Source organism: Symsagittifera roscoffensis, chromosome 6 (genome assembly GCF_963678635.1).
Source record: "Symsagittifera roscoffensis chromosome 6, txSymRosc1.1, whole genome shotgun sequence".
NCBI lineage: Eukaryota > Metazoa > Xenacoelomorpha > Acoela > Convolutidae > Symsagittifera > Symsagittifera roscoffensis.
In genome coordinates, this window is record NC_087067.1 from 20,651,456 (window position 1) to 20,677,477 (window position 26,022).

At 35.5% G+C, this 26,022-nt stretch overlaps 4 protein-coding genes across 4 annotated transcripts in view; all 4 read right to left on the reverse strand.

The window, feature by feature from the left end:
* Positions 1 to 26,022, reverse strand: part of LOC134848516 (activating molecule in BECN1-regulated autophagy protein 1-like) — a 407,400-nt gene that overhangs the window by 223,865 nt on the left and 157,513 nt on the right. The gene's annotated exons all lie outside the window — the stretch shown is intronic.
* On the reverse strand, positions 448 to 10,100 carry LOC134847586 (mitoferrin-1-like). The gene is made up of 8 exons (XM_063864685.1): positions 9,481 to 10,100; positions 5,806 to 5,926; positions 5,426 to 5,611; positions 4,467 to 4,660; positions 4,185 to 4,241; positions 1,906 to 2,078; positions 1,199 to 1,564; positions 448 to 857 (listed from the first exon to the last, which is right to left on the reverse strand). Exons 1-8 carry the CDS (start codon positions 9,518 to 9,520, stop codon positions 837 to 839), a joined length of 1,158 nt encoding a protein of 385 aa, XP_063720755.1. The 5' UTR covers positions 9,521 to 10,100; the 3' UTR covers positions 448 to 836.
* LOC134848205 (thymidylate kinase-like) lies at positions 10,231 to 11,084 on the reverse strand. The gene has a single exon (XM_063865578.1). It carries the CDS (start codon positions 11,074 to 11,076, stop codon positions 10,408 to 10,410), a length of 669 nt encoding a protein of 222 aa, XP_063721648.1. The 5' UTR covers positions 11,077 to 11,084; the 3' UTR covers positions 10,231 to 10,407.
* Positions 14,954 to 15,784, reverse strand: LOC134848256 (thymidylate kinase-like). Its single transcript, XM_063865642.1, has one exon. It carries the CDS (start codon positions 15,772 to 15,774, stop codon positions 15,106 to 15,108), a length of 669 nt encoding a protein of 222 aa, XP_063721712.1. The 5' UTR covers positions 15,775 to 15,784; the 3' UTR covers positions 14,954 to 15,105.

A 26,022-nucleotide genomic window follows, 5' to 3' on the forward strand; every position in this document is an offset into this window, starting at 1 on the left:
AAAAAGGAACATTATATGCTGTATAAAGACTCAATTCTTCCCCTCTTCAAAAAATACTCTAAATCATTGCCTCTGTGCTAACTTTGATTCTGAATAGCAAATAAATGCAGACCACTTTTTCTCTACACTGAGATAATTATCTGATCTTTTTGGAATCCCAATGACAGTCATTAGATCTTTTGTTATTGCACCCTATTAACTTTCCTTAAGACTAAAAACGCTTAAAAACACTCTTTTCTATGGTTCTTTCTCATTGTGTAAAATTGTCAAAAAATGCGATAAATCCCTAACGTGATGGACAAAGACAACTAAAAATCATAAAGAAGCTAGATCGAACAAAAATATCCGGTTGAAGGGGATTGAGAGATATTAGTTTCCTGAAAGGGCGAATGAAAGCTTCCCGTAAAAAGCTTCATTTAAGTACACGGTAATCAAAGGAAAACAAGGTCATTTCAAATGTGTATTTGCATCATCATTTCCATATATATTTGCAGACCATTAAACTTCATTCATCGCAATGCAATGAAAAAGAGTTCACAATGCACCCGAAGGAATTTGTTGCCTTCGATACCTCTATAAGCAATCCCAATCTTAAGAAGAAACAAATAGCTCAAAGGTATTAGCTATTATCATCATGATTGATTTTTCTTCATTAATTTCTTATTTTTTTAATTTTGATTAATGATCTCCTAATGTTTTGAGTTTTTTTCTATGAGCGGGATGTTTCAAACTTAATATCGGAGGCAACAAATCAGACAGTAAACAACGAAGGGTCAAACAGTCTCCTGTCAGGATTTTCAGTCAGAATTGCATAAACAGCTTCTTGTACCCTTCATTCATGTTCCAGTTGTGGCGCCCTGAAAAAAGGTGATTTGAAATAAAATACTAGTTTCTGCGGTCAAATAACTACCTTATCTTTCCTGTCCGTAAATAAAGCAGTTCAACGTCTCAAATTTTCAAAAATCAATTCCTGTCAACGCTAATGAAATAGATCGATAACCTCTAAGCTTGATTCGGCTGGTTTCGAAATTCAAGCATAATTACTATGAAACAAAACTCGATTTCACGGATTTTTATTTGCAAAAGAGTCCAAATTTAACCAGATGCCAAGGGCACAAAACTTGAACTATCACACCGCTGCATAAAAATAGCCGTTGCAAAAATGAAGAATAATTTTGACTTTTAATTTAAAAAATACCTCAAGAGATTGATGACTAGAAGACAAAGAAGATGAGCTGTTTCTGTTACTGATTATATACTTGAACAGTTCGTAGACCGACCACGATAAAGCAGTGGCCGGCATCTGGAACAGAACTCGGGCTCGGATCCCACTGAAAAACCCTGAGAGTCCTTTAGCCTCGTAAATAGTCTTAACTGCAGCTACTGGTCCAGAAACAGTGGCTGGACCAGTGTATAAATTACACGTAACACATTGTTCTTGAGTATTTAATACTGTTTTGCAAACATCCATTGGGGTTGTAATGGCCGCTGCTAAGGCCCCAGCTATGCCTCCAGCTGCACAATGTGTCCATGGATTCCACTCACGAGACGGGTTCAATAATTCCTGGAAATAAGTCACTTGGTTATAACATTAGTTTTCTTAACAAAAAGCGTGGGTTAGTTTTCAGAAATTATCGCCGTGAACAGAATTTTATTATTAATCATTTTATTATCCCAAACGACCTTTCAATAAATTTCCTTGAAGTCCGAGTAGTAGAAATTTACAAAATACTCTTGTGTGGAAATACTATTAGCTAACCATTATTTCTAAGCAACCACATCTAACAATCTGCAATTTAAGAACTTAAACATCTTCTTGCCATTTTTATTTTTAAAAAGCAGCAGAAGCTACTGCAACTAAGAGATCATAAAAAGTCTTCCAAAACCTAAGGCGAGAGTAAATACCTGTAAATACTCGTAACACGTAAAATGTGTCATCTGGAAGGGGGCGTTCATAAGGAAGGCGGTGCCGAAGCTGCGGTAGAAAGCGGGGATACCCTCCTGGGCATAAACTGTGCGGATGCAGTCAAACGCACCTTTGTAGGGACTGCAGGACATCTGCAGACGATGCTTCACAACTGCAACAAACCAGAGTTATACACAGGCGATACAAACAGGCTTCGCACAACTTGAGTTATACACAGGCTTCGCACAACTTGAGATACAACACAAACATTAGAAAAACATAGAAAATTGAAGAAAAAAAATGAAAAAGGTTGATAAAAAACTAGAACCAAAAATTTGGTATGTCTCGATTAAAGATAACCAGGGGCCCAGCTAAAGCTGGAGGTAGGTGTTTGATATTTTTGGAATTTGTTATACTAATGCGTAATGAAATGGGTTATTTAAAAAATGGACTTTGCCCAAACCTTAGTTGTCTCTTCTAAAATAAGTGAGAAGAGTGAAAATTACAGAGAAGTTGGAATCTTTCCAAAGACATAACATTTTTCTTACGAAAAATTAAGTAGATGCCGCTTCTGCAGGAAAAATTCATACGGTTTATTCGAATGTACGGTTCATCTCAGATTTGATAGGGTAGTTTCTAAGAAAACAAACAATTGGCAATGTATTTTTTAAGACAAGTCAAAAAATTTCCAAAAAAAACGGCCAATAAATCACAAACTTAAGTTTCTCCAGAATTATAGCTTTTAGCGTGAAAAATGTTGGGCGTTAGCGCCGCTTATGCAGATAAGATTTACACAACCTGTCATTTCGATTAAAATCAAAAACTTCGGAGGGTAGCTTTTGAGAGAAGACAAATAGTTTCAAAAAAACGAAAAAAAAAAACTAATTTTACTTTTCCGAGGGCCATAAAATTTGTGTTAAAAAATTGGGCTGTGTTGATTATCCAGGGGAGCTTCCCAAAACCCGTTGTTTCAGTTGAACCCCTTGTTTTCGAGAAAAGTCAAATAGCGGTCAAAAATCAAAACTTGACTATTCCTAGGGCAATAACTTTCTTATGAAACAAATTTGGGGGCAGCCACATGTGCAGGGGAGCTTCCCACAAACTGTTTTTTTTGTATTGAACCGGAAATCTCACATTTGGGCGAGTAATTTTTGGGAAAACGAAAAAAATCCAAAACTATGGGTCAAATATTTCCCACAGACTATAGACAGTGGGGTAAAGAAAACACAAAGGGGAGTAGACGATCTTTCCATGGATACTCCTTTTTTGAAAATCGCTTGTGTAGTTTTTGAGAAAATCTTAAAAGTTTGCAAAACTAGAAAAAAATTCAAAAGTGTCTCAAACAATATAAAATATACAAAACCCAACCTCATACAAATTCATTATACCTGTTTTTGTAACACAAGAATTCTAATTCAAAATGCCAAGCAAGACGATCAAATTTTAAATCAGCAACGGAAAACCTTACGAAGCAGAAACAAAGCCGAAAATCTGTAAGCAGACACCAGTTGGGCAGAAAAAATCAGTTTATAAAAAAATTATATTAAAATTTTTAAGTCCCCCTGAAACTACGGCGATGAACACATGCAATAGCCATGATACTTGCTTACAGCACAAGAAGAATCCGCTATGTGGCATCTAAGCCGACAAAACTTGAGCTGACAAACGAAAGTCCGGCAATTCAATTTTTAGCCGAAAAACATTTTCGATTTTATGCATTCTGAAGAAAACAAGGTCCTACAGTGACTCGAATCCCAGGCCTTAGGCTGCAAAAACAACCGCGTTACCTCCAGGCCAAGAGGAAAGGAACCTGGAAGTTGTTGTTCGGGTTCAATAATAAAGCAAAGCAGGTTCAATTTTTTCTAGGAAAAGTTGTTTACAAAAAAAGTCCAGTTCCCGATAACAGGACACCGTTTCAAATCTTCTCAAAATCACATAGTCTCCTGCAAAATTATTCTATGGAAAAGTTATTCTTTTGCATTTTGTCATCTAATCAAGAGTATATAGCTAGTTGGATTGACTAACTAAATAGTTGTGGGATTACGACTAATTTGAAATTACGACATTCAACACAAAACAAAGAATAAAATGAATTTGTAATGAGTAATAAAAATTATATAAGTTCAGCGCAATTTTTGTCAAATTTCATGTCCAAAAACTCACATACAAAACCCAATTCCTGGCGCGCCAATTCAATAAGATAAAAATTATTCCCAGTTAGCCATACTAGCTTATAAACTTGAAAAGATATGCTGAATAAAAGTAAACACATTCTTACCTTCGGCTGGGTTCATGAATGTATCGTGGATGAAAGTAGCACAAAATCCAGCGGTAGCTAAAACAACCAATAGCCTTGGGATAAAAAATTTAATGAAATGAAATTCCAAAATTTACCACGTTTTAGTAGACTTGGAGAAAAACTGTTATTTAAACCAATGATTGTGCCAGAGTGAAAGAAACGCAAAATTTGCGAAAGAAACTCAAGATTCCAGTGGGTCTCTATTTCTAATACCGGTTAAGACAGAGTAAATAAACCGGTGTAAAGAACCAAACTACATACCATTTGCCACTGGACTCTGTCCGGTTTTAGACTGGAGTACGGATGAGAACTTCCTCTTCATCACTTCGTAGCAGGAGAAGTAGAGAGCGTGTGCGGGTCCAGCCCCCACCGCCACCACATTGATACCCTTCACAGTGCGGAACATGCCCTCCGTCTTCGAAATGGTCTTAAAGGCATCTGTCACTCCTTTATACCTGCAGCACACACTTCAAGTTTCTGCAAAAATTAGGCAGCTATCCAAGATGAATTCTAGAAAGTCGGTTTAGGTAAAATAAAAGTCAAATTTTTCATAAGTTTGCGTTAAGTTTGAAATAAATTGATCTAATTAACAAATTTCATCGAAAAACAAAAATATTAGATCAAAACTTAAGCGCGTTTGTAGGAAAATCAGATTCTATAACGCTTGCAAACCGATAGCGTATTAAAGCATTCGCTTAGTAGAAGCAACTCAATGAAGAAGTCTGTAAACTGTACGGTACACCCCACTTTTGAATGAATTAGATTAGTTTCGGTTAGATTGGGTGTTTTTGGTCGACAACGCATTCACGTCTAGTAGCCAGCTATTTTGTTTTCCTTTCCAATCTAGTTTCTAACAGTAGATTTCTTCAGAAAACAACATAATAAGGGCTGCTTTCTCGACTGCTCATTGACAACTCAACAAACTTTCGGTTCTATAGCAGGACTGACTCTTATAAAGCATTTAAAAAACATCAGCATTAAGCGGCCACTAATTGATTTTCTCTAACATTCCTCGGCAAATTCTTGACTTTTTCCGCTACTTAATTCGTATGGTTGAAAATTACTGTGGAGTGGATTTCGGTCAAAAAAGGGGTTTTCAATGCGGCATGGCTCAAAATAATAAGGGGGGAGGGGGGTTCGTGCAACTTTGGATCAATTCTGATTATTGTTATGCCAAAATCTGAAACATTAAATTCCGTGTGAGGTGAGAACCTACATACCTGCATGTTTCCTGTGGCAGTATGCTTTGCATTCTGGTCTTGACTGAATCTAGGGGGTAGACTGCACAGTGTTCTAATATTCCCGCCATGGCGCCTGCTATCATGTATGTCTTCAGACCAACAGAAGCAGGCAGTGACTCGTACTCATCTTCACCCAACATATCCGACTCGATTGTCATCGTATGGCTAAAGACCAAAAATTGGTTCAAGTAACCAAGTCAAACTTATAAGGGCAACCATTGATTTTTACGGCCCTTATGAAAATGCAAGCCCACCAGGTAAAAAAAAGAAGAGTATGCTACCTTTTTTTTTACCCTAACACGAAACAACAAAAAACAAGAAATCAATTGAAAAATTGACATGGAACTATCCCCACGCACCTTTGCTGGCTTTGAGACGTGGGTAGTGTGACTTGCTTTTTGTTCGTAATATTGGAGGTGGTCCCACTGAACTTCTGTTGTGTCTGTTCAATCAGATCACGCCCAGCCGATGTCACAGACACTAAAAATATAAAAATGTTTTCTACTCCACTTAAAACGAAATTCCACTTTTCACAATTGAATAAAAGCTCCGGGTCCTATTTGCGCCGTGTCCATATTTGAAACGAAATATACCGCAATTTAATTATTCAAAATGGACAATTTTCGAATTCCCATAAGTTAACGAAAAATGAGCGCATCTCAAAAACCTTTTCAGCTTTTAGATTGTTGACTGAGCATTGCTACTTTTCAGATGTCTGTTTTAATTAAAATTTTTTGATTCTAGGTCTATTTTGAGCGTGTAAAGCGATCGAGTAACGTTCGTAATATATAGAAATTAGCAATTTAAGCTTAAAAAAATGATTTTACCACAAGGATAACTAGTTTTGGAAGCTTAATTTAGCGCTTCTCTGGCTAAAAAAAAACTTCTAAAAACATTTTTAATACACTTCAAGCCGGTTTTTCTCGACACTGGGATTTGTTTATGGAAATTTTTAAAGTGGTTCGAATCACGACTGAAAGGGCTTTAATATGATCACTCAACTCAGTTCAATGATTATTTGTGGTACCTGATTTTGCGTGAAAAAAAAAACACCCGAAAACAAAGTTCCTCCCCATTTTCAATGGTCGGAACAAAAACCCCGTACAGTTTCCGCCGTTTCTGCAATTTCCAAGAAAACTGAGAGCAAAGTGAACCAGTAACAGTAAACTATTAACGAAATAAACTGACCAAAATATAAAAATCAACAGCAAAGGCAAGAGAAAAAAACAAACATTCCAAAAAAAATTTTAAATAGAAACTTATCGCTACCGAACAGTTAATTCCAAAAATAGCGGACTATAAATTGACAGTGAAGACGAATTGAATGAACAAAAGATAAAATGAAGAAAAAAAATTTTCCGAGAAAAGCCAGAAACATATTCCAACTTGTACGACGTGAATGGGAGAAATTGGCTGAAAAACACGTCATTTATTTAAACTCTTGTAAGCCTCGTAAATGAAGGGGGATAATAAAACCCTTTCAACTCGCCTGGTTTTGTCCAAGTGCGGATCTAGGATTTTTTCGAAGGGAGGCCCAGAATATTTCGAGAGGAGGCGGATTGTTTTCCAAGCTCTCCCAAATCACAAAAAAAGATCCTGTTTTGGCCAAATGTTTTGTGCCGCAGCGTAGACAAATTTTTGGAACACAGTCTTAAAAAAGCGATTTTGAGCACTTTTAGGATACTTTTGAAAATTGTGTTTTTTCGGCGCGCGTTCTCTCAAAATTAGATATATAGGCGCAGAAGGCGCCTTTAGTAAATTTTTAGTTTCCGTTAGCCAAAAAAGGAATCTCAAAATAGTTAAAAGGGGGGACTAAATACTAAGTCATACGAACTAAAAAAAATTGAAGATGAAAACAACTTTCAAAAACAAACATCTTATCATTGTGAAGAAGTAATTTTTATTTTATTGTATCCATAAAATAGAAAAAAAAGTTGAGGAAAGTAGAAACAAAAAGCCAATTCAAAAAACTGTAATTATAAAACGCTTTACTTTTCAAAAGTACCAAAGCTTGCTTTACTTTGTTTACATCTTACTTGAAAGATGCTCGACCTTGAAAATCTTATCTTGGAAGCAAACATGAGAGCAAACATGAAGAAACAGTAAAATTATCAGATCAATCAAGAAATTTTAATTAACACTTGCTCCAAGGCGCTGCAACAATTTAATAGGTGGAAAGATGGAAAAGTTTAAGCCAACAGAAACGTTAGACGTGCCTATTCGCTGAAAGACTTTTGCACAAGACTGAAATCAATATTAACAGAAAATAAATTATAGCAGCTAGCAAATCTTTACTGCACAATTCGTGCAGATTTCTAAAACAACTGTTTCGTTTTTCATTTGTTTAAAACAAACCGGTTTTAGGTATTTCCAACACCCGGCTTTGATATCGCAATTGTCGAATGTTCATATATCTGCTTATTTTCTAATCAGTTAAAATAAATAATGACCTGAGTTTATTCGCTTTCTTTGTGAGTTGCGTGTTTTCTTTGAGGTTTTTCAGCACTCAATTCTGATTGGATGAAAAAAACGAAAACAAGTTTCCACAATTCGGTCCCCCCATCATGAGGGACGCCACCGTAGAGAAGTGAAGCAAACCACAAGCTGATTTAGGGGGCGGGGCGGGGGCAGACACCGTCTGACTCAAGAATTTGACCCCCTGCCGACCAAAGGGTCCCCCTTTGTACTTTTTTGAGATTTCAGTTTTTGGCTGGCTGACCCTAAAATTTTCTCAAGGTGCCAAAATATTCTATTTTTGAGGGGAAGCGCGCGCGGGGAAATTTTTTTAGTCAAAATTTTCCAAAGTTCTTAAATTCGCCTTTTTAAAAAACAAATTGCGGGCGGCGTAAAAAAATTTGGTCAAAATGGGGTCTTTATAGTGATTTGGGAGAGCTCAGAAAATCAATTTGGTCGACCTAAAAAAAAGAACCTGTATAACGCATAAGCTTCGAATCATTTAAGCCGGGAATCAAGCCAATTTATCATCGCTTTGTAAAACAAATTAAGCCAGCTTATCATCGCTTGTTATTAAAATGAGAAATTTTTAAAACAATTTCAACTTCTTTTTATAAAATATATTAATTTTTGATCAAACAGCTTGAGACTATTTAAAAAGCAGTCGAAATTTACCCTGATACGAGCAGTCTTTCTGGAAAAAAAAATGTTTTCTTCGCGCGAAGAAAAGAAATCGCACTGGAGACTTTATAAGCACTTGGTGTAGCTGAATTCTTTTTTGAGTCCCTGGCGTTCCCTCGCAATTATAAGAAACACTAAATACAGTAATTTAACTCTATGCTAAGCTGGTTAAAGCTTCAAAGCGATCAAACGTGAATCGAAAGCTTAAAACTTGGAAAAACACTTTTCGTCGCCCTAGTCGGTCATATTGTGACTTCATTTTTTCGAAAGTAAACCGAATTGAGATAGATGCGAATAATCGACTTCATTTGCAAAGAGACTCAGACATGCATTACCTGCCTAGAAGCAAAACACTCAAAATTGATTTCACATAATTACTGAACGCTATGTACTCTGCTCTACTTATTTCGCGGGGGGTCGAAAAAACTGGGGGGGGGGGATCGGACATCTTTTGAAAGAGAGGGGGAGGGGTGTTCAAATTTATCAGAGGAGGTCCCGCTGCTTCATTTTGGTGTACACATAATTGATATTTTTTAAAACTTTTTTTATTGATTTTTTTAAAGTATAAATTTTAGGGTATAAAAATTCTGGTGGGGTCCATTTAGGTCCCAAAAAATGGAGGGGTTAATATTCTAGCGGAATAAGGTCTATGAATAAGTTCGCCTTTTTTAGTTTTCGTTAGCCAAAAAAGGAATCTCAAAATAGTTAAAAGGGGGGACTTAGCAACACTTAGCAATGAACTATACAACACCAAAACCTTGAATACTTTCATTTTTATTGCACTAAATTAGTAAATTTATTAACTTACTGATTTAGTGCAATAAAATGCAACTACAAAATGGATGAAATAGATAAAAATCAATCAGAAAATTTCAAACTAATTCCAACCAAGAACTTACCATTTGAAGTCTCGACTATATTTGCAGCAGGCAGCTTCATCAACAAAAATATTCTTTTGAAATTAACGAAAATAGTCCAATCAAAGTTGGCAACGATCCAGAGTTCCGGGCTCCGAGCTCAAGATATGAGGATGCAGACAAACGAAAGTTTCCAAGACTAAGTACAGCTTCGTCAAACGAATACAAAATATTGCAAATAAAGGCAAAGCGGTCCTTTAAAAAAAAACGTTTTCGATGATACCTTGGTGCTTTTTAGTAAGGCTGAACAGGACTAATGATGACGTAATTATTAAATGAAAGGAACTCTTTGTTGGTATAATTTAACCAAATATCCGAGCCAAAATAAGTAGCTCAAACCTCTTGGCCTGATAACGATTGTAATTAATATTAGGCTGCTTGCTAGTTAGTAACAAACGATAACTAGAGATGGTAAACAACCATTTGATGTTAATTTATGTTGTGTCGATTCAACCAAAATCGAACGCCCGATTTAGTTTGCAGCCTGCTTGTGCTTCGAGGACAGTCCCAATGTAGACTATCGCTTCGAAGTCAGCAGCGTTTTGTACACAGATAATAACAACAAAACATACCAGCACACTAGTACAGAGGAACACCAAACCACCTGAAAAACAATTTTGATCACAAACTCAGGTAATTGCTGGACGGAGTTCATTGAAGAGCAAACACATTAAATTACAGACTGCATACGATAAAACAACAAAATGAAAATTAAAAAATCTATATGTTTTTCTCATTATTGCGAGAATGAAAAGAAATGCGATACTACCAAGAAACGTGAAAGATCAATTTACACGATTTCAAACCAATTCTATCAAAGCAAAAAGAAGTACAAAAACAAAGAGCACAATTAACAACAAAAATATATTGAAAAAAAAACTGTTCATATAAAAAAAACGATTGAATTTCTCATTGAAGATCCGACCAAAGGTTCGGTATATGTCCTTTTTCGAAATTTTCCTTTCGATTTTTCAAAACATCTTCATACTTTTCCACTATACCCCCATGTATTGAATCAATTGAATCTTCCGCATTAACTAGTTGCCAAGTTTCGTCTTTCATTCCCATAAAATTGTCCAAAACCTTCTTCTGGAATTCGACTTTTTCGTATCTTTCCGCGCCATAATCACCTCTATGTTGGGCGTTATCTGGGTTCAAGAGCATGAAAAATACAATATCTGGTTTGAGAAGCCCGATATCAGGCGATTTGGACCACTGCATAGTAAATCCAGGCTTCGCGCAAGTATATGCTACTCCTGAAAACGCGTAGCGATCCACGACCAAACTTATCCCGTCATTTAATTTATTCTTCATTTCATCGTATTTTTCCCATCGATTTGCCGAAAACAGTAAATGGATTGATTTGTCGTTCAACTTAAATTTCGAGTCCACTAGATATTCATTGATTGATTTTCCAATATGAGTCGACCGATCGGGAAATTTCATTAACTCGACTTTCCTTCCACTTTGCTCTATTTTCGTGACCAGTTTCTGAGCCTGCGTAGATTTTCCAGCTTTGTCAAGGCCTTCAAAAACAATTAACATGCCACGACGAGCTGTGGCTTTATTGGATACCATTTGAGCAATCTGAAACTTTTTTCATTGATTAGCAACGTGTCAGCACTGTTTTTATGTAACAACACATCTGGAAAAAACCGCGTGACTCGAACGTGTTTTTGTTCCGATTAATGAAACCGGGGAGGAACTTTGTATTCGGGAGTGCTTTACTTTTTCTTTCGACCATTGAAATTTTTTTTTCTTTTTATTTTCCATGCAAATCAGGTACCACAAATAATCATCCGAATGGGTTGAGTGATATATCATATTAAAGCATTTTCAGTCGTTATTGGAACGACATTAAAATTTTGCAAACAACTGTCTGTTTTGATTTAAGATTTTTGATTCTAGGTCTAATTTTGAGCGTGTAAACCGATCGAGTAACGTTCGTAATATATAGAAATTAGCAATTTAAGTTAAAAAAAACTAGAGGTAGGAATTCGAAATTTTGTGGATTTTTTTAAACCCAAGTTTCCCGAAAAAAAATTGAAAAAAAAACGTCTTATCTCGGAAACTAACAGGATTTGAGCATTCAAATTAAGAGGCAAGATTTGAGACGCTAGGGTGTACGCTGACAATAAGGTTGTATCTTTATTAAGGGCGTTTATTATCTAATTTAGTCTCTTTTCTTGTGCATCGTGTGATGAAAGTCGACTGTTCATTTCCGAAACTGTTAAATGAATCTGCTGAATATCAAAGATAAATATTGGTCCATACTGGGTAATTCTGAATATCAATTTTTTTCAAATCTAAAACGTTTTTCCGAAGCAGTCTGAAATACCAGAGCGGTATTTCGCCCAAGTCGGAATCTAGAATTTTCTCGACCATTTTCGGATGTCGACCAAATCATTTTTTCGAGGTCGCCCAAAACACTAAATAGTGCTATTTTGCCACAATTTTTTTGCGCTGCATGTGATTTTTTATAAACAGGCTAAAAATGTCCCCCCTCAAAGTAGAAATATATTGATCCCACAAGCGCCTCAAAATATATCTTTCCCAAACGGATGTTGTAAAATACTATCAATGAGGGATCAATTAACCCCCTATGTTGGAAACCCCCTAAGTCTCCATTCCCCCCAAGTTCAGCCATTTAACCCTCTTTAATTCAAGTAGCTCCGACAAAAACAGTAATATTATCAGATCAATCAAGAATTTTTAATTAACACTTGCTCCAAGGCGCTGCAACAATTTAATAGGTGGAAAGATGGAAAAGTTTAAACCAACAGAAACGTTAGACGTGCCTATTCGCTGAAAGACTTTTGCACAAGACTGAAATCAAAATTAACAGAAAATAAATTATAGCAGCTAGCAAATCTTTACTGCACAATTCGTGCAGATTTCTAAAACAACTGTTTCGTTTTTCATTTGTTTAAAACAAACCGGTTTTAGGTATTTCCAACACCCGGCTTTGATATCCCAATTGTCGAATGTTCATATTTCTGCTTATTTTCTAATCAGTTAAAATAAATAATGACCTGGGTTTATTCGCTTTCTTTGTGAGTTGCGTTATTTCTTTGAGGTTTTTCAGCACTCAATTCTGATTGGATGAAAATAACGGAAAACAAGTTTCCACAATTCGGTCCCCCCATCATGAGGGACGCCACCGTAGAGAAGTGAAGCAAACCACCAGCTGATTTAGGGGTCGGGGCGGGGGCAGACACCGTCTCACTCAAGAATTCGACCCCCTGCCGACCAAAGGGTGCCCCTTTGTACTTTTTTGAGATTTCAGTTTTTGGCTGGCTGACCCTAAAATTTTCTCAAGGTGCCAAAATATTCTATTTTTGAGGGGAAGCGCGCGCGGGGAAATTTTTTTAGTCAAAATTTTCCAAAGTGCTTAAATTCGCCTTTTTAAAAAACAATTTGCGGGCGGCCCAAAAAATTTGGTCAAAATGGGGTCTTTATAGTGATTTGGGAGAGCTCAGAAAATCAATTTGGTCGACCTAAAAAAAAAGAACCTGTATATAACGCATACGCTTCGAATTATTTAAGCCGGGAATCAAGCCAATTTATCATCGCTTTGTAAAACAAATTCAGCCAGCTTATCATCGCTTGTTATAAAAATGAGAAATTTTTAAAACAATTTCAACTTCTTTTTTATAGAACTTATTAACTTTTGATCAAACAGCTTGAGACTATTTAAAATGCAGTCGAAATTTACCCTGATACGCACTGGAGACTTTATAAGCACTTGGTGTAGCTGAATTCTTTTTTGATTCCCTGGCGTTCCCTCGCAATTATAAGAAATACTAAATAGTAATTTAACTCTATGCTAAGCTGGTTAAAGCTTCAAAGTGATTTAACGTGAATCGAAAGCTTAAAACTTGGAAAAACACTTTTCGTCGCCCTAGTCGGTCATATTGTGACTTCATTTTTTCGAAAGTAAATCGAATTCAGATAGATGCGAATAATCGACTTCATTTGCAAAGAGACTCAGACATGCATTACCTGCCTAGAAGCAAAACACTCAAAATTGAATTCACATAATTATTGAACGCTATGTACTCTGCTCTACTTATTTCAATTATTTCTGCTCTACAATTAATAAAGTAGTTTCAGCGTAATTCTTGATTAATTGAAAAAAGCCAAAATGACTCATTTTTGGGGTAAAATTTTTGTTGAGATTTTCAGAGAAAAAATTGCACCATATTAATTCTGGTGAAATTTTAAGCAACTTTTGTTCTCTTCAATTTTTGTCAAATCTTAACCCAAATTGAGAAAAACGCGTTCGAAAATTCAAGTTTTGTTCGTTTTGTCCGGATAATTTAAATCAGCACTGTATGAAATTTAGGGTATAAAAATTCTGGTGGGGTCCATTTAGGTCCCAAAAAATGGAGGGGTTAATATTCTAGGGGAATAAGGTCTATAAAAAACTCAATTTGTTTTGCGGGGGGGGGGGAGTCCGGAGTCCATGACAGAGTAGCCATGAATTATACATAGAAACACTTAGCAATGAACTATACAACACCAAAACCTTGAATACTTTCATTTTTATTGCACTAAATTAGTAAATTTATTAACTTACTGATTTAGTGCAATAAAATGCAACTACAAAATGGATGAAATAGATGAAATCAATCAGAAAATTTCAAACTAATTCCAACCAAGAACTTACCATTTGAAGTCTCGACTATATTTGCAGCAGGCAGCTTCATCAACAAAAATATTCTTTTGAAATTAACGAAAATAGTCCAATCAAAGTTGGCAACGATCCAGAGTTCCGGGCTCCGAACTCAAGATATGAGGATGCAGACAAACGAAAGTTTCCAAGACTAAGTACAGCTTCGTTAAACGAATACAAAATATTGCAAATAAAGGCAAAGCGGTCCTTTAAAAAAAAAACGTTTTCGATGATACCTTGGTGCTTTTTAGTAAGGCTGAACAGGACTAATGATGACGTAATTATTAAATGAAAGGAACTCTTTGTTGGTATAATTTAACCAAATATCCGAGCCAAAATAAGTAGCTCAAACCTCTTGGCCTGATAACGATTGTAATTAATATTAGGCTGCTTGCTAGTTAGTAACAAACGATAACTAGAGATGGTAAACAACCATTTGATGTTAATTTATGTTGTGTCGATTCAACCAAAATCGAACGCCCGATTTAGTTTGCAGCCTGCTTGTGCTTCGAGGACAGTCCCAATGTAGACTATCGCTTCGAAGTCAGCAGCGTTTTGTACACAGATAATAACAACAAAACATACCAGCACACTAGTACAGAGGCACACCAAACCACCTGAAAAACAATTTTGATCACAAACTCAGGTAATTGCTGGACGGAGTTCATTGAAGAGCAAACACATTAAATTACAGACTGCATACGATAAAACAACAAAATGAAAATTAAAAAATCTATATGTTTTTCTCATTATTGCGAGAATGAAAAGAACAATAAAAGAAATGCGATACTACCAAGAAACGTGAAAGATCAATTTACACGATTTCAAACCAATTCTATCAAAGCAAAAAGAAGTACAAAAACAAAGAGCACAATTAACAACAAAAATATATTGAAAAAAAAAACTGTTCATATAAAAAACGATTGAATTTCTCATTGCAGATCCGACCAAAGGCTCGGTATATGTCCTTTTTCAAAATTTTCTTTTTGATTTTTCAAAACATCTTCATACTTTTCCACTATACCTCCATGTATTGAATCAATTGAATCTTCCGCATTAACTATTTGCCAAGTTTCGTCTTTCATTCCCATAAAGTTGTCCAAAACCTTCTTCTGGAATTCGACTTTTTCGTATCTTTCCGCGCCATAATCACCTCTATGTTGGGCGTTATCTGGGTTCAAGAGCATGAAAAATACAATATCTGGTTTGAGAAGCCCGATATCGGGCGATTTGGACCACTGCATAGTAAATCCAGGCTTCGCGCAAGTATATGCTACTCCTGAAAACGCGTAGCGATCCACGACCAAACTTATCCCGTCATTTAATTTATTCTTCATTTCATCGTATTTTTCCCATCGATTTGCCGAAAACAGTAAATGGATTGATTTGTCGTTCAACTTAAATTTCGAGTCCACTAGATATTCATTGATTGATTTTCCAATATGAGTCGACCGATCGGGAAATTTCATTAACTCGACTTTCCTTCCACTTTGCTCTATTTTCGTGACCAGTTTCTGAGCCTGCGTAGATTTTCCAGCTTTGTCAAGGCCTTCAAAAACAATTAACATGCCACGACGAGCTGTGGCTTTATTGGATACCATTTGAGCAATCTGAAACTTTTTTCATTGATTAGCAACGTGTCAGCACTGTTTTTATGTAACAACACATCTGGAAAAAACCGCGTGACTCGAACGTGTTTTTGTTCCGATTAATGAAACCGGGGAGGAACTTTGTATTCGGGAGTGCTTTACTTTTTCTTTCGACCATTGAAATTTTTTTTTCTTTTTATTTTCCATGCAAATCAGGTACCACAAATAATCATCCGAATGGGTTGAGTGATATATCATATTAAAGCATTTTCAGTCGTTATTGGAACGACATTAAAATTTTGCAAACAACTGTCTGTTTTGATTTAAGATTTTTGATTCTAGGTCTAATTTTGAGCGTGTAAACCGATCGAGTAACGTTCGTAATATATAGAAATTAGCAATTTAAGTTAAAAAAAACTAGAGGTAGGAATTCGAAATTTTGTGAATTTTTTAAACCCAAGTTTCCCGAAAAAAAATTGAAAAAAAAACGTCTTATCTCGGAAACTAAAAGGATTTGAGCATTCAAATTAAGAGGCAAGATTTGAGACGCTAGGGTGTACGCTGACAATAAGGTTGTATCTTTATTAAGGGCGTTTATTATCTAATTTAGTCTCTTTTCTTGTGCATCGTGTGATGAAAGTTGACTGTTCATTTCCGAAACTGTTAAATGAATCTGCTGAATATCAAAGATAAATATTGGTCCATACTGGGTAATTCTGAATATCAATTTTTTTTCAAATCTAAAACTTTTTTCCGAAGCAGTCTGAAATACCAGAGCGGTATTTCGCCCAAGTCGAATCTAGAATTTTCTCGACCATTTTCGAATGTCGACCAAATCATTTTTTCGAGGTCGCCCAAAACACTAAATAGTGCTATTTTGCCACAATTTTTTGCGCTGCATGTGATTTTTTATAAACAGGCTAAAAATGTCCCCCCTCAAAGTAAAAATATATTGATCCCACAAGCGCCTCATAATATATCTTTCCCAAACGGATGTTGTAAAATACTATCAATGAGGGATCAATTAACCCCCTATGTTGGAAACCCCCTAAGTCTCCATTCCCCCCAAGTTCAGCCATTTAACCCTCTTTAATTCAAGTAGCTCCAACAAAAACAGATAAATTGAGGTAAAGAAATGGATTATTTCATAAATTATATTCTTATAGGTTCATATAGATTCCCAAGATCATAACACTGAGGCGAAGCAGCGAATCGCAAACACTAGCCAGAACACGACAAAAAGCAGCTCAATAAAGTGCATTAATAAGTAGAAATAAGCCTCGAATTAGTAAAAATTCGGCTTCGTCACGGATTCGATCTGCGACCTAAAGATTCTGAGTCTCACACACTAACCACTCAGCCGCAGATGTTCAACAACTCAAACGCTAGCCACAAATAAATCAGAGAACAGATGCTATGAAAATTCCAATGATACAGATCAAGATTACAGCAAAAAAGAAACCAAATAAGTGATCACCTGAACACTTTTAATGAATAATTAATTGGGGCCAAATTAGCAAAGAAATTCATCGGTGCAGTCTTCTGGCATTCTTTTCGTAAAACTTTCCCAGGATTTCATCGGAAAAGTTTAGCTCCAACTTCGCAAAACAAATTGCATCAAAATTTAGAAAAATTTTTTCTTCATCTTCTTTTAACTAGCCCTATTTTAAAAACTAATTCAAAGACTTCAATTGAACTAGGAAGAGGTTAGGTAACACTGCTTTCGTAGCTGAATTTTTTCTTCTCGCAAATAGTTCCACTCTTAATTCTCAGAAATTCATCAATAGTTTCATAAAACTTCTCACCGAAAAATAACACTTCCGCTTTCACATAGCAGAAAAAACACTTCGTTTTTTTTTCAAGAGCGAACAAGCAAATACGTCTAAAATCTGGCTATGAGAACGTGTCTGATTGAATAGTTCCCAAATTAAAGTTCCACAAAAAGCATAAAAATAATTACCCATCAGATGAACCAACTTCAACCAAAATCATAGCAAAGAACATAACAGGAGTTCGGAAAGACACGTCTCAGTGCTTGTTCATCAACTTGAGTTTTATCCTCTCAATTGAACTTTTTTAAAAAAAAAACTTAATTACAAAAGAGGTCCTTCCATTTAGATACGGTAAGTGCAAAAGCTGGATAGGGCCATACCAGCGCTATTAAAATGCAAATATATCAGCAAACTGTAAAAGTCATAAATCAGCACTAAATGCATCGTCGTAATGTTAATTTATCTTAACCGTCCTTCCTCTACAATATCACTAATGGAGTTGTCGATAAACTGAATTTTGCGCAGCGATCTGCAGCCCCTTATACAAAGAATAGAGTTTCTCAGTACCGCGAAGCTTATTTTAGTTCTTATGTAGTTTATCGATTCTGGGTAGCTTTCTGGTCTCTTTTCACTTAGTTTTTCGGCTAATTACTGCATCGTCCGCGTGGCTGTCGGAGCAGCGCCAACAGTGCATCCGAAAATTAGCGGGCAGAAGCTTCTCTGCTCTACGTTTAAATTCTTTGCTGATATTTGAAGTGCTTCAGCGTTTCGACATCAGCGTTTCGCGTCTTTATGCAGTTTTCGCAATGTTATGGCATGGGGGTTGAAAATTTTCACATCAAAGAAAGCGCGGCGAAATCGTGAACCCCAGAATCTGTTTACTTTATTGTCAAGTCGTGCCTCATCTTCAGTTGTAGTTGAATTGTTGACAAAGCTTTCGCCTTGCAACGGCTGAAGTTGCGGCTCAATCTCGACGTCATGGCAAACCTCGTTCATGAGGTTGGCGAATGTGTTTCTAATTTTTTTTGTGTCTTATGTGTGTGTAACCGCCCTTTGCACAGTGAGAGCAGGTGTCAAGTTAAAATTAGCCCCACATGCACACGTTAGTGGGGGTTTGATCGGTTCCCATCAGTATCTTAAGCAAATACCATCTCTGAATTCTGATTTATTCAGGTTGAAGTTGTATCTGCTCAGTGCTAAGCCATTGAACCAGTTAGAAGCTCCCTTTTCAGAGGCTAGGTCGATTGCGTATTTATCTATTTCATTTAAGGCGTTAATGAGGTTTGTTTTCTTTCGGTTTCTATCAGTTTTCAATTTTTTGATTTTCGTACAAATTTTTTCTTGCTGTGTTATTGCTGTAACAGGATCTTGGGATTCGAGTACTAGCGATGTTTCCTTAAACCATTCTAGATAACTTCCATGGTCGAATGGCAGCTTGATGTTAAGGCTGCCCATTTTAAGGGGTAAGGAAGTTATCTCACGGAACTTGGGGTTCAATGTGTCTTTACCGACTAGGTTAGATATTTGTTGTTTCTTGATAATGTTTTCACATATTTCTAAGTTTTCGATACTGTTAGGCTTTGTCCTGGTTAGAAATGAAAGCTTTTTTTGAACTCCTTTAGTATAGCAGGCATAAACGTTTCGGGGGAAGTTTAAGCGATTTTCGTTTGTTTTTTTTTTTCAAAATTTTGATTTGCTCATTCTGTTGGAACTCGAGGAAATTTTTACATTCAGATTCTGTTCTTATAACTGAACCAAGCACTCGGGCGCCTGTCTTTATAGTGATTCCTGTATTTTCGAAGATTTTCTCAGCTTTACCAAAATTTTCATCTTTGACAATGAGTTGGCATTTGTTTTCCTCTCAATTAAACTGTGATTAATTTTTGAAGATTTACAGTTTCGAACTGTCTATTTATGAAGTGCAATGGGGACCATTTGTACCTCTTCCAGTGACGTAATAGCAATATAGTCTGCAAAACGTCAGAAACGTCCATATTATGATACTGAACTGGACCCATGGGAACATTCTTTGAACAAAGAACTGAAATTTCGGCATTTTTACTGCCCCACAGATTTTTCCTAGACCACCTAAAAAGCCTCAACTTAATGCTGTAATCCGAAGTTTTACTACGTTGTTTTATACAAAACATGATAAGAAGGCTGATAGAGGGAAAGTAAGAGCAACCTTGACCTTGAAAAACAACAAATAATAAAAATTTACAGCTTAAAGAAGAGGCAAAAAACACTAATGGATAGGCGATATTGGTGTCTCAAGAGCTAAAATTTCTTGCCAGTTTCTCTCGCCTTATCTTTTTGAAGTTTTTCAAGCAGCTCGAACTGCGACTGAAACTACTATGATAAAAAGTCAGTCGACCCGTAGAACATTTTGTACCATGGATAAACATCAGCATGAAATTCTTGCCCAATTTAGACCCACCGTAGTAGGTCGACAATTGATTAACTGATTTATTAGCTTATTTGCCCCTACTAAATCAAATAACTTTTCCTTTCGGTTCAGCGCCAGTTGGATTTTACAGAGAAACATTCAGATGCATTTTCGCCTTCATAAATCATGGATATGGAGATTTAAGTTTTATAGCTGTAAAGCTTTTCATAACTTGAAATCAGTAGAAAATCAGATTTTGATAAATGACAGCATAAAGAGGAAAGCAAATTTCAACACAAAATAAATGTAACAACTATGATAAAAATAAATGCATAAAAACAGGAAACCATTGAGAGAGAGATAAAATGTGCAACAATTTTAGCAAGATACTGCTGCAAACATCATCGAAATGGAAAAGGCAAGAGAAAAAGTGACAGAATATTTGTGCTCGGGGTGTTTTTTTCTTCAGACAAAATTCGACTTCTTCACTAGCCATTTTTGACGGAATTTTAAGAAACATCTGAAAAATATTGTTGTACCGAGCTCAAATTTAAAAATATATTTAACTTGTGATCATTTTTCGTAAAGTTATGGTGGTTTAAAAATTGCCATTTTGGCCAATTTGAGAATATCAACGCTCGGTATATTTCGCGGTATCAACGCGTAGTCAAAGAATTAATCCGTCTTAGAAATCATTCCAAATTAGTTGAAGCAGAAAATTTGTCATAATTGCTATAATAGTAGGAGCAAAATCTAGCACTTTGTACTTTAAATGGTTTGATTTTAGAAAAAAAAGGTTCAAATTAAAAAAAAAAAAAAAAATTTAAAATTCATAAATTGTTTTGAAGCGGCCAGAGCTTCATAGCACTTATAAGGCAGTCGAAAGGCAGTCAGACTGTCTTTATAAGGCAGCCCTGCTACCTTTTAAGGTCTATGGAGCAGTAATAACATGAAAAATTTAATGTGATAAAATGACATGAAATTTATTTTTTTTTAATTTGAGATTTTCTTGTGAAAATCATCACCACGCTCGCAAAGTACATATTGATAGATTTGCTCCTAGTAACAAACTAATTGTGGCAAAAAAGCTTCCTTTAACCAATTTGGAACGATTTCTTAAACGGATTAAATCTCCGCTTACGCGTTAATAACGCGAAATATATGACAGCGCTTTACGAAAAACGATCAACGGTAAAATACCCTGTTGAATTTAAGCTCAGGACAGCATTAGCTTTTAGAAAGACTTTCGAAAAAAGTGACAGAATATTTGTGCTCGGGGTGTTTTTATTTCTTCAGACAAACTTCGACTTTTTCACCAGCCATTTTTGACGAATTTTATTAAAAATCATCTGAAAAGCATCGTTGTCCTGAGCTGAAATTTAAAAAGATAGTTAACCAGTGATTTTTTTCCCTAAAATTATGGGGGTTTAAAGATCGCCATTTCCGCCAATTCGGGACTATTAACGCGCAATATTATTCGCGATATTAACGCGTAACGAAAAATCACAAAGAACTATGATAAAAATAAGTGCATTAAAACAGGAAACCTTTGAGAGAAAGATAAAATGTGCAACAATTTTAGCAAGATACTGCTGCAAACATCATCGAAATGGAAAAGGCAAGAGAAAAAGTGACAGAATATTTGTGCTCGGGGTGTTTTTTTCTTCAGACAAAATTCGACTTCTTCACTAGCCATTTTTGACGGAATTTTAAGAAACATCTGAAAAATATTGTTGTACCGAGCTCAAATTTAAAAATATATTTAACTTGTGATCATTTTTCGTAAAGTTATGGTGGTTTAAAAATTGCCATTTTGGCCAATTTGAGAATATCAACGCTCGGTATATTTCGCGGTATCAACGCGTAGTCAAAGATTTAATCCGTCTTAGAAATCATTCCAAATTAGTTGAAGCAGAATATTTGTCATAATTGCTATAATAGTAGGAGCAAAATCTAGCACTTTGTACTTTAAATGGTTTGGTTTTTGAAAAAAAAGTTTCAAATTAAAAAAATAAAAAATCAATTTTTTAAAATTCATAAATTGTTTTGAAGCGACCAGAGCTTCATAGCACTTATAAGGCAGTCGAAAGGCAGTCAGACTGTCTTTATAAGGCAGCCCTGCTACCTTTTAAGGTCTATGGAGCAGTAATAACATGAAAAATTTAATGTGATAAAATGACATGAAATTTATTTTTTTTTAATTTGAGATTTTCTTGTAAAAATCATCACCACGCTCGCAAAGTACATATTGATAGATTTGCTCCTAGTAACAAAATAATTGTGGCAAAAAAGCTTCCTTTAACCAATTTGGAACGATTTCTTAAACGGATTAAATCTCCGCTTACGCGTTAATAGCGCGAAATATATGACAGCGCTTTACGAAAAACGATCAACGGTGAAATACCTTGTTGAATTTAAGCTCAGGACAACATTACCTTTTAAAAAGACTTTAGAAAAAAGTGACAGAATATTTGTGCTCGGGGTGTTTTTATTTCTTCAGACAAATTTCGACTTTTTCACCAGCCATTTTTGACGAATTTTATTAAAAATCATCTGAAAAGCATCGTTGTCCTGAGCTGAAATTTAAAAAGATAGTTTACCTGTGATTTTTTTCCGTAAAATTATGGGGGTTTAAAGATCGCCATTTCCGCCAATTCGGGACTATTAACGCGCAATATTATTCGCGATATTAACGCGTAACGAAAAATCACAAAAAACTATGATAAAAATAAGTGCATTAAAACAGGAAACTTTTGAGAGAAAGATAAAACGTGCAACAATTTTAGCAAGATACTGCTGCAAACATCATCGAAATGGAAAAGGCAAGAGAAAAAGTGACAGAATATTTGTGCTCGGGGTGTTTTTATTTCTTCAGACAAATTTCGACTTTTTCACCAGCCATTTTTGACGAATTTTATTAAAAATCATCTGAAAAGCATCGTTGTCCTGAGCTGAAATTTAAAAAGATAGTTAACCTGTGATTTTTTTTCGTAAAATTATGGGGGTTTAAAGATCGCCATTTCCGCCAATTCGGGACTATTAACGCGCAATATTATTCGCGATATTAACGCGTAACGAAAAATCACAAAGAACTATGATAAAAATAAGTGCATTAAAACAGGAAACCTTTGAGAGAAAGATAAAATGTGCAACCATTTTATCAAGATACTGTTGCAAACATAATCGAAATGGAAAAGAGAACGTGGTTCAGGAGAGGGGCAAAGCAAAGATTCGCATCACTTGCAAATCACAAAAAAGATAGTTTCACACAAAGGCGAAGCTGAGCTTCGCCTTACTTGCGATGTCACACAAAAATACTGTTGCAAGCTAGCAGACAGGAAAAAGTCCAAAAAATGAAGCAAATTCAAAAAAAATCACAACTAAACTATCAAGATTTTCTCTGGAATGATGTTTTTTTCCCGAAAGCTTAACAAGAGACACAATGAACGGTGTTTATAGAAAATCCAAAATCATTTAACGAGCGGCATCTGAGCCGACAAAACATGAGTAAATTCCCGTAGAACCCAAAACAAAATTGTTACCATGACAAATGTAGAACTAAAATTTATTCTAAAACTTTTAGCATTTTGTGCGATCAAAAAAGGAACACAAAAACTATGCCCCAAAAACTAAGTCGAGATTAGTAAACGTATAAACAGCAGAAGTAAATCAAAAGACTTAAAAGAAATGAGAGGTAAAGTGCGTATAGCAAAAAAAACAATTCTACGATTTGGCAACTATGCGAAAAACAAGCAGACAAAAAAGCCGACAACTTTCTTGCACTGGGATATTTCCCATTTGAGAAAAAAACAGCTCCTGTCAGATTCGAACCCAGACCTTGCCTTCCCAAGCGTATTCGTTACCTCCACACCAATTGTTCTGGGACGCAAAGAAATTTGAAATCATTATGAACTGCAGCTATATTTACCATTTCTAATTTTGACCATTCTGTGAACAAACTTATTTACGATAAAAAGTCCAGAATCCGATTGCAACACACTGGCTGATCCCCTGGCGAGTGTTCAACAAACCGCCATATCTACAAACCGCCATATGTTGAAGCCGAAATGACATCAAAATAACGTAAATTGCATAAAAATTACATAGCAATTAGATAACAACTGAATCTGTTATGTTGCGTAACAATATTAATTTTCGGCCGTTGGAATGGTTATTGTTCCGACCATTTGAAATCGGGAGATACTTTGTAGTCGGGTATGTTTTAGTTTTTTTTTGCTTTTTGTTTTCCAAACAAAATCAGCTACCACAAATAATCATCAGACAGGGTTGAGGGATGAATCATATTTAAGCCCTTTCAGACGTGATTCAAAAAAGTTTTCAGTGTCGAAAAAACCTGTTTGAAATTTTTTATTCGAGCGAATTAGTAAGGTACTTAGTAATTGCAATAGCTTATTTAAGCTTGATTCAAGCCGTGAAAACGTGTTTTACTCAAGTAAAGATAGTTTTTGAAATTTTTTTTCGTCATTTTTCTTCGAAAACTGTTTCTCAATTGACCTGTTTTTTATGACTCTCAATTATGCTTAGGTTCTATTTTTTCGTTATGCAAAAAAAACACCAATTTGAGATAACATTTTTGTATTTTTTAAGACTGGTCGGAACATTCTGTGCTAGTTGCACAGTAATTGGCTATCCTTGTCTTATTTTTTGGTACTTCGACTTGCTGGCCTGATACCATATCCCCTAGGCACTCACTATATCCCCATCAAAAAATGATAGCTCAGATTGTATCAGAAAAAAAAACTAAACCACTATTCTGAAAGATGACGGAGTTAGCACTTTTGACCTGAAAACGACCCTCGAAAAATCAATCTACCTAGAGGACCGTTTTCATTTCGTTCTGTTGATACAGCAGAATCTTTTAACCACAGTTAACTAGCCAAAAAATTTAAGGGCTCGGCTATTTTTTGAACATAAATTCAAGTTAAAAATAAACAAGTTTCGACATCTCGACGAAGATTTCACGATCACTCCGCACGACTGGTTGTCCAGAGTAGAGAGAGTCGCTTTTTGCATCCACCTGAAACAACCACCTGAACAAAACAGTGAGCCACGTGATCATATTGATTTTTTTCAGGTCAAAACACAAAATTTACGGGCCATCTTTTTGATATGCCATTGGTTGAAGTTTGGTTTCGAGCCCTACCCAACTTCAATTTTATCAGTACTCTTGAAAAAAATTGTATTTTAATCAACTGCATCATTTTCGTTTGCTTACCAAATACCAGTAGATGCATAACTCCAATGGTTTATAGAAATCTCAGTTTACAACTCTAAACCAAGGTTAAGCTTATGCTTATACTTCTTGCATCGTTTTATTACCTAGCAATTGCTTCAAAACATTATTTGTTCTTAAATAGCAGTCATAATTTTCATTTATACACGAATACTCGAAAATGTGAATCAACAAAAAACAACATAAATTTTGGGAAGCTATTTTTTTTTAAAAAAAACCTGATAGATATTCAAGAAACTCTTGTTTCCCTTAATTAAAATAGTCAGCATAATGAAACAGAAAAGGAAACACGTCTAATTGGCTGTAGCAACTATAGTTAAGTAGATTTCGCAAAATGGAAAAAATCATTGAAATATTTCCCGCTTTTTCATCAGATGAAAAAAGACAATCATTGATTTTGATAAAAGAGCTAAAACAAATCAATCATATCTTATTCCTATGATCAATAAAAGCAATAAAAAAGCGCCGCAACGTTGCATGTAAGAAAAAATGTGTAACGAAGTACATAAAATCGTGGAGAGAGTTAATATTGATCTACAATTTTATCACCTTTTTTCGTATTCCCTGCATCAGATTGAAGTGCAACATAAATGAGATCTCTGCTGAAATCAGCGGTTCATAAAACTCGAAACGGTCGTCCAACTACTATCCATGTTTTATGATGAACTCTTCCGCAAAAAAACTCATACAAAATCTGTTCATTCTCAAATCAAGCTGCAACAGCTTTTAAAATGATGAATCCGTGATAAAAATCCGATTAAAACATCACAAATGCTTTTCTGACCTGGAACAAGGTTCATTACTAAGCATCACATCACTTGATTCTAGCAAAAATGAGATTTAATAGA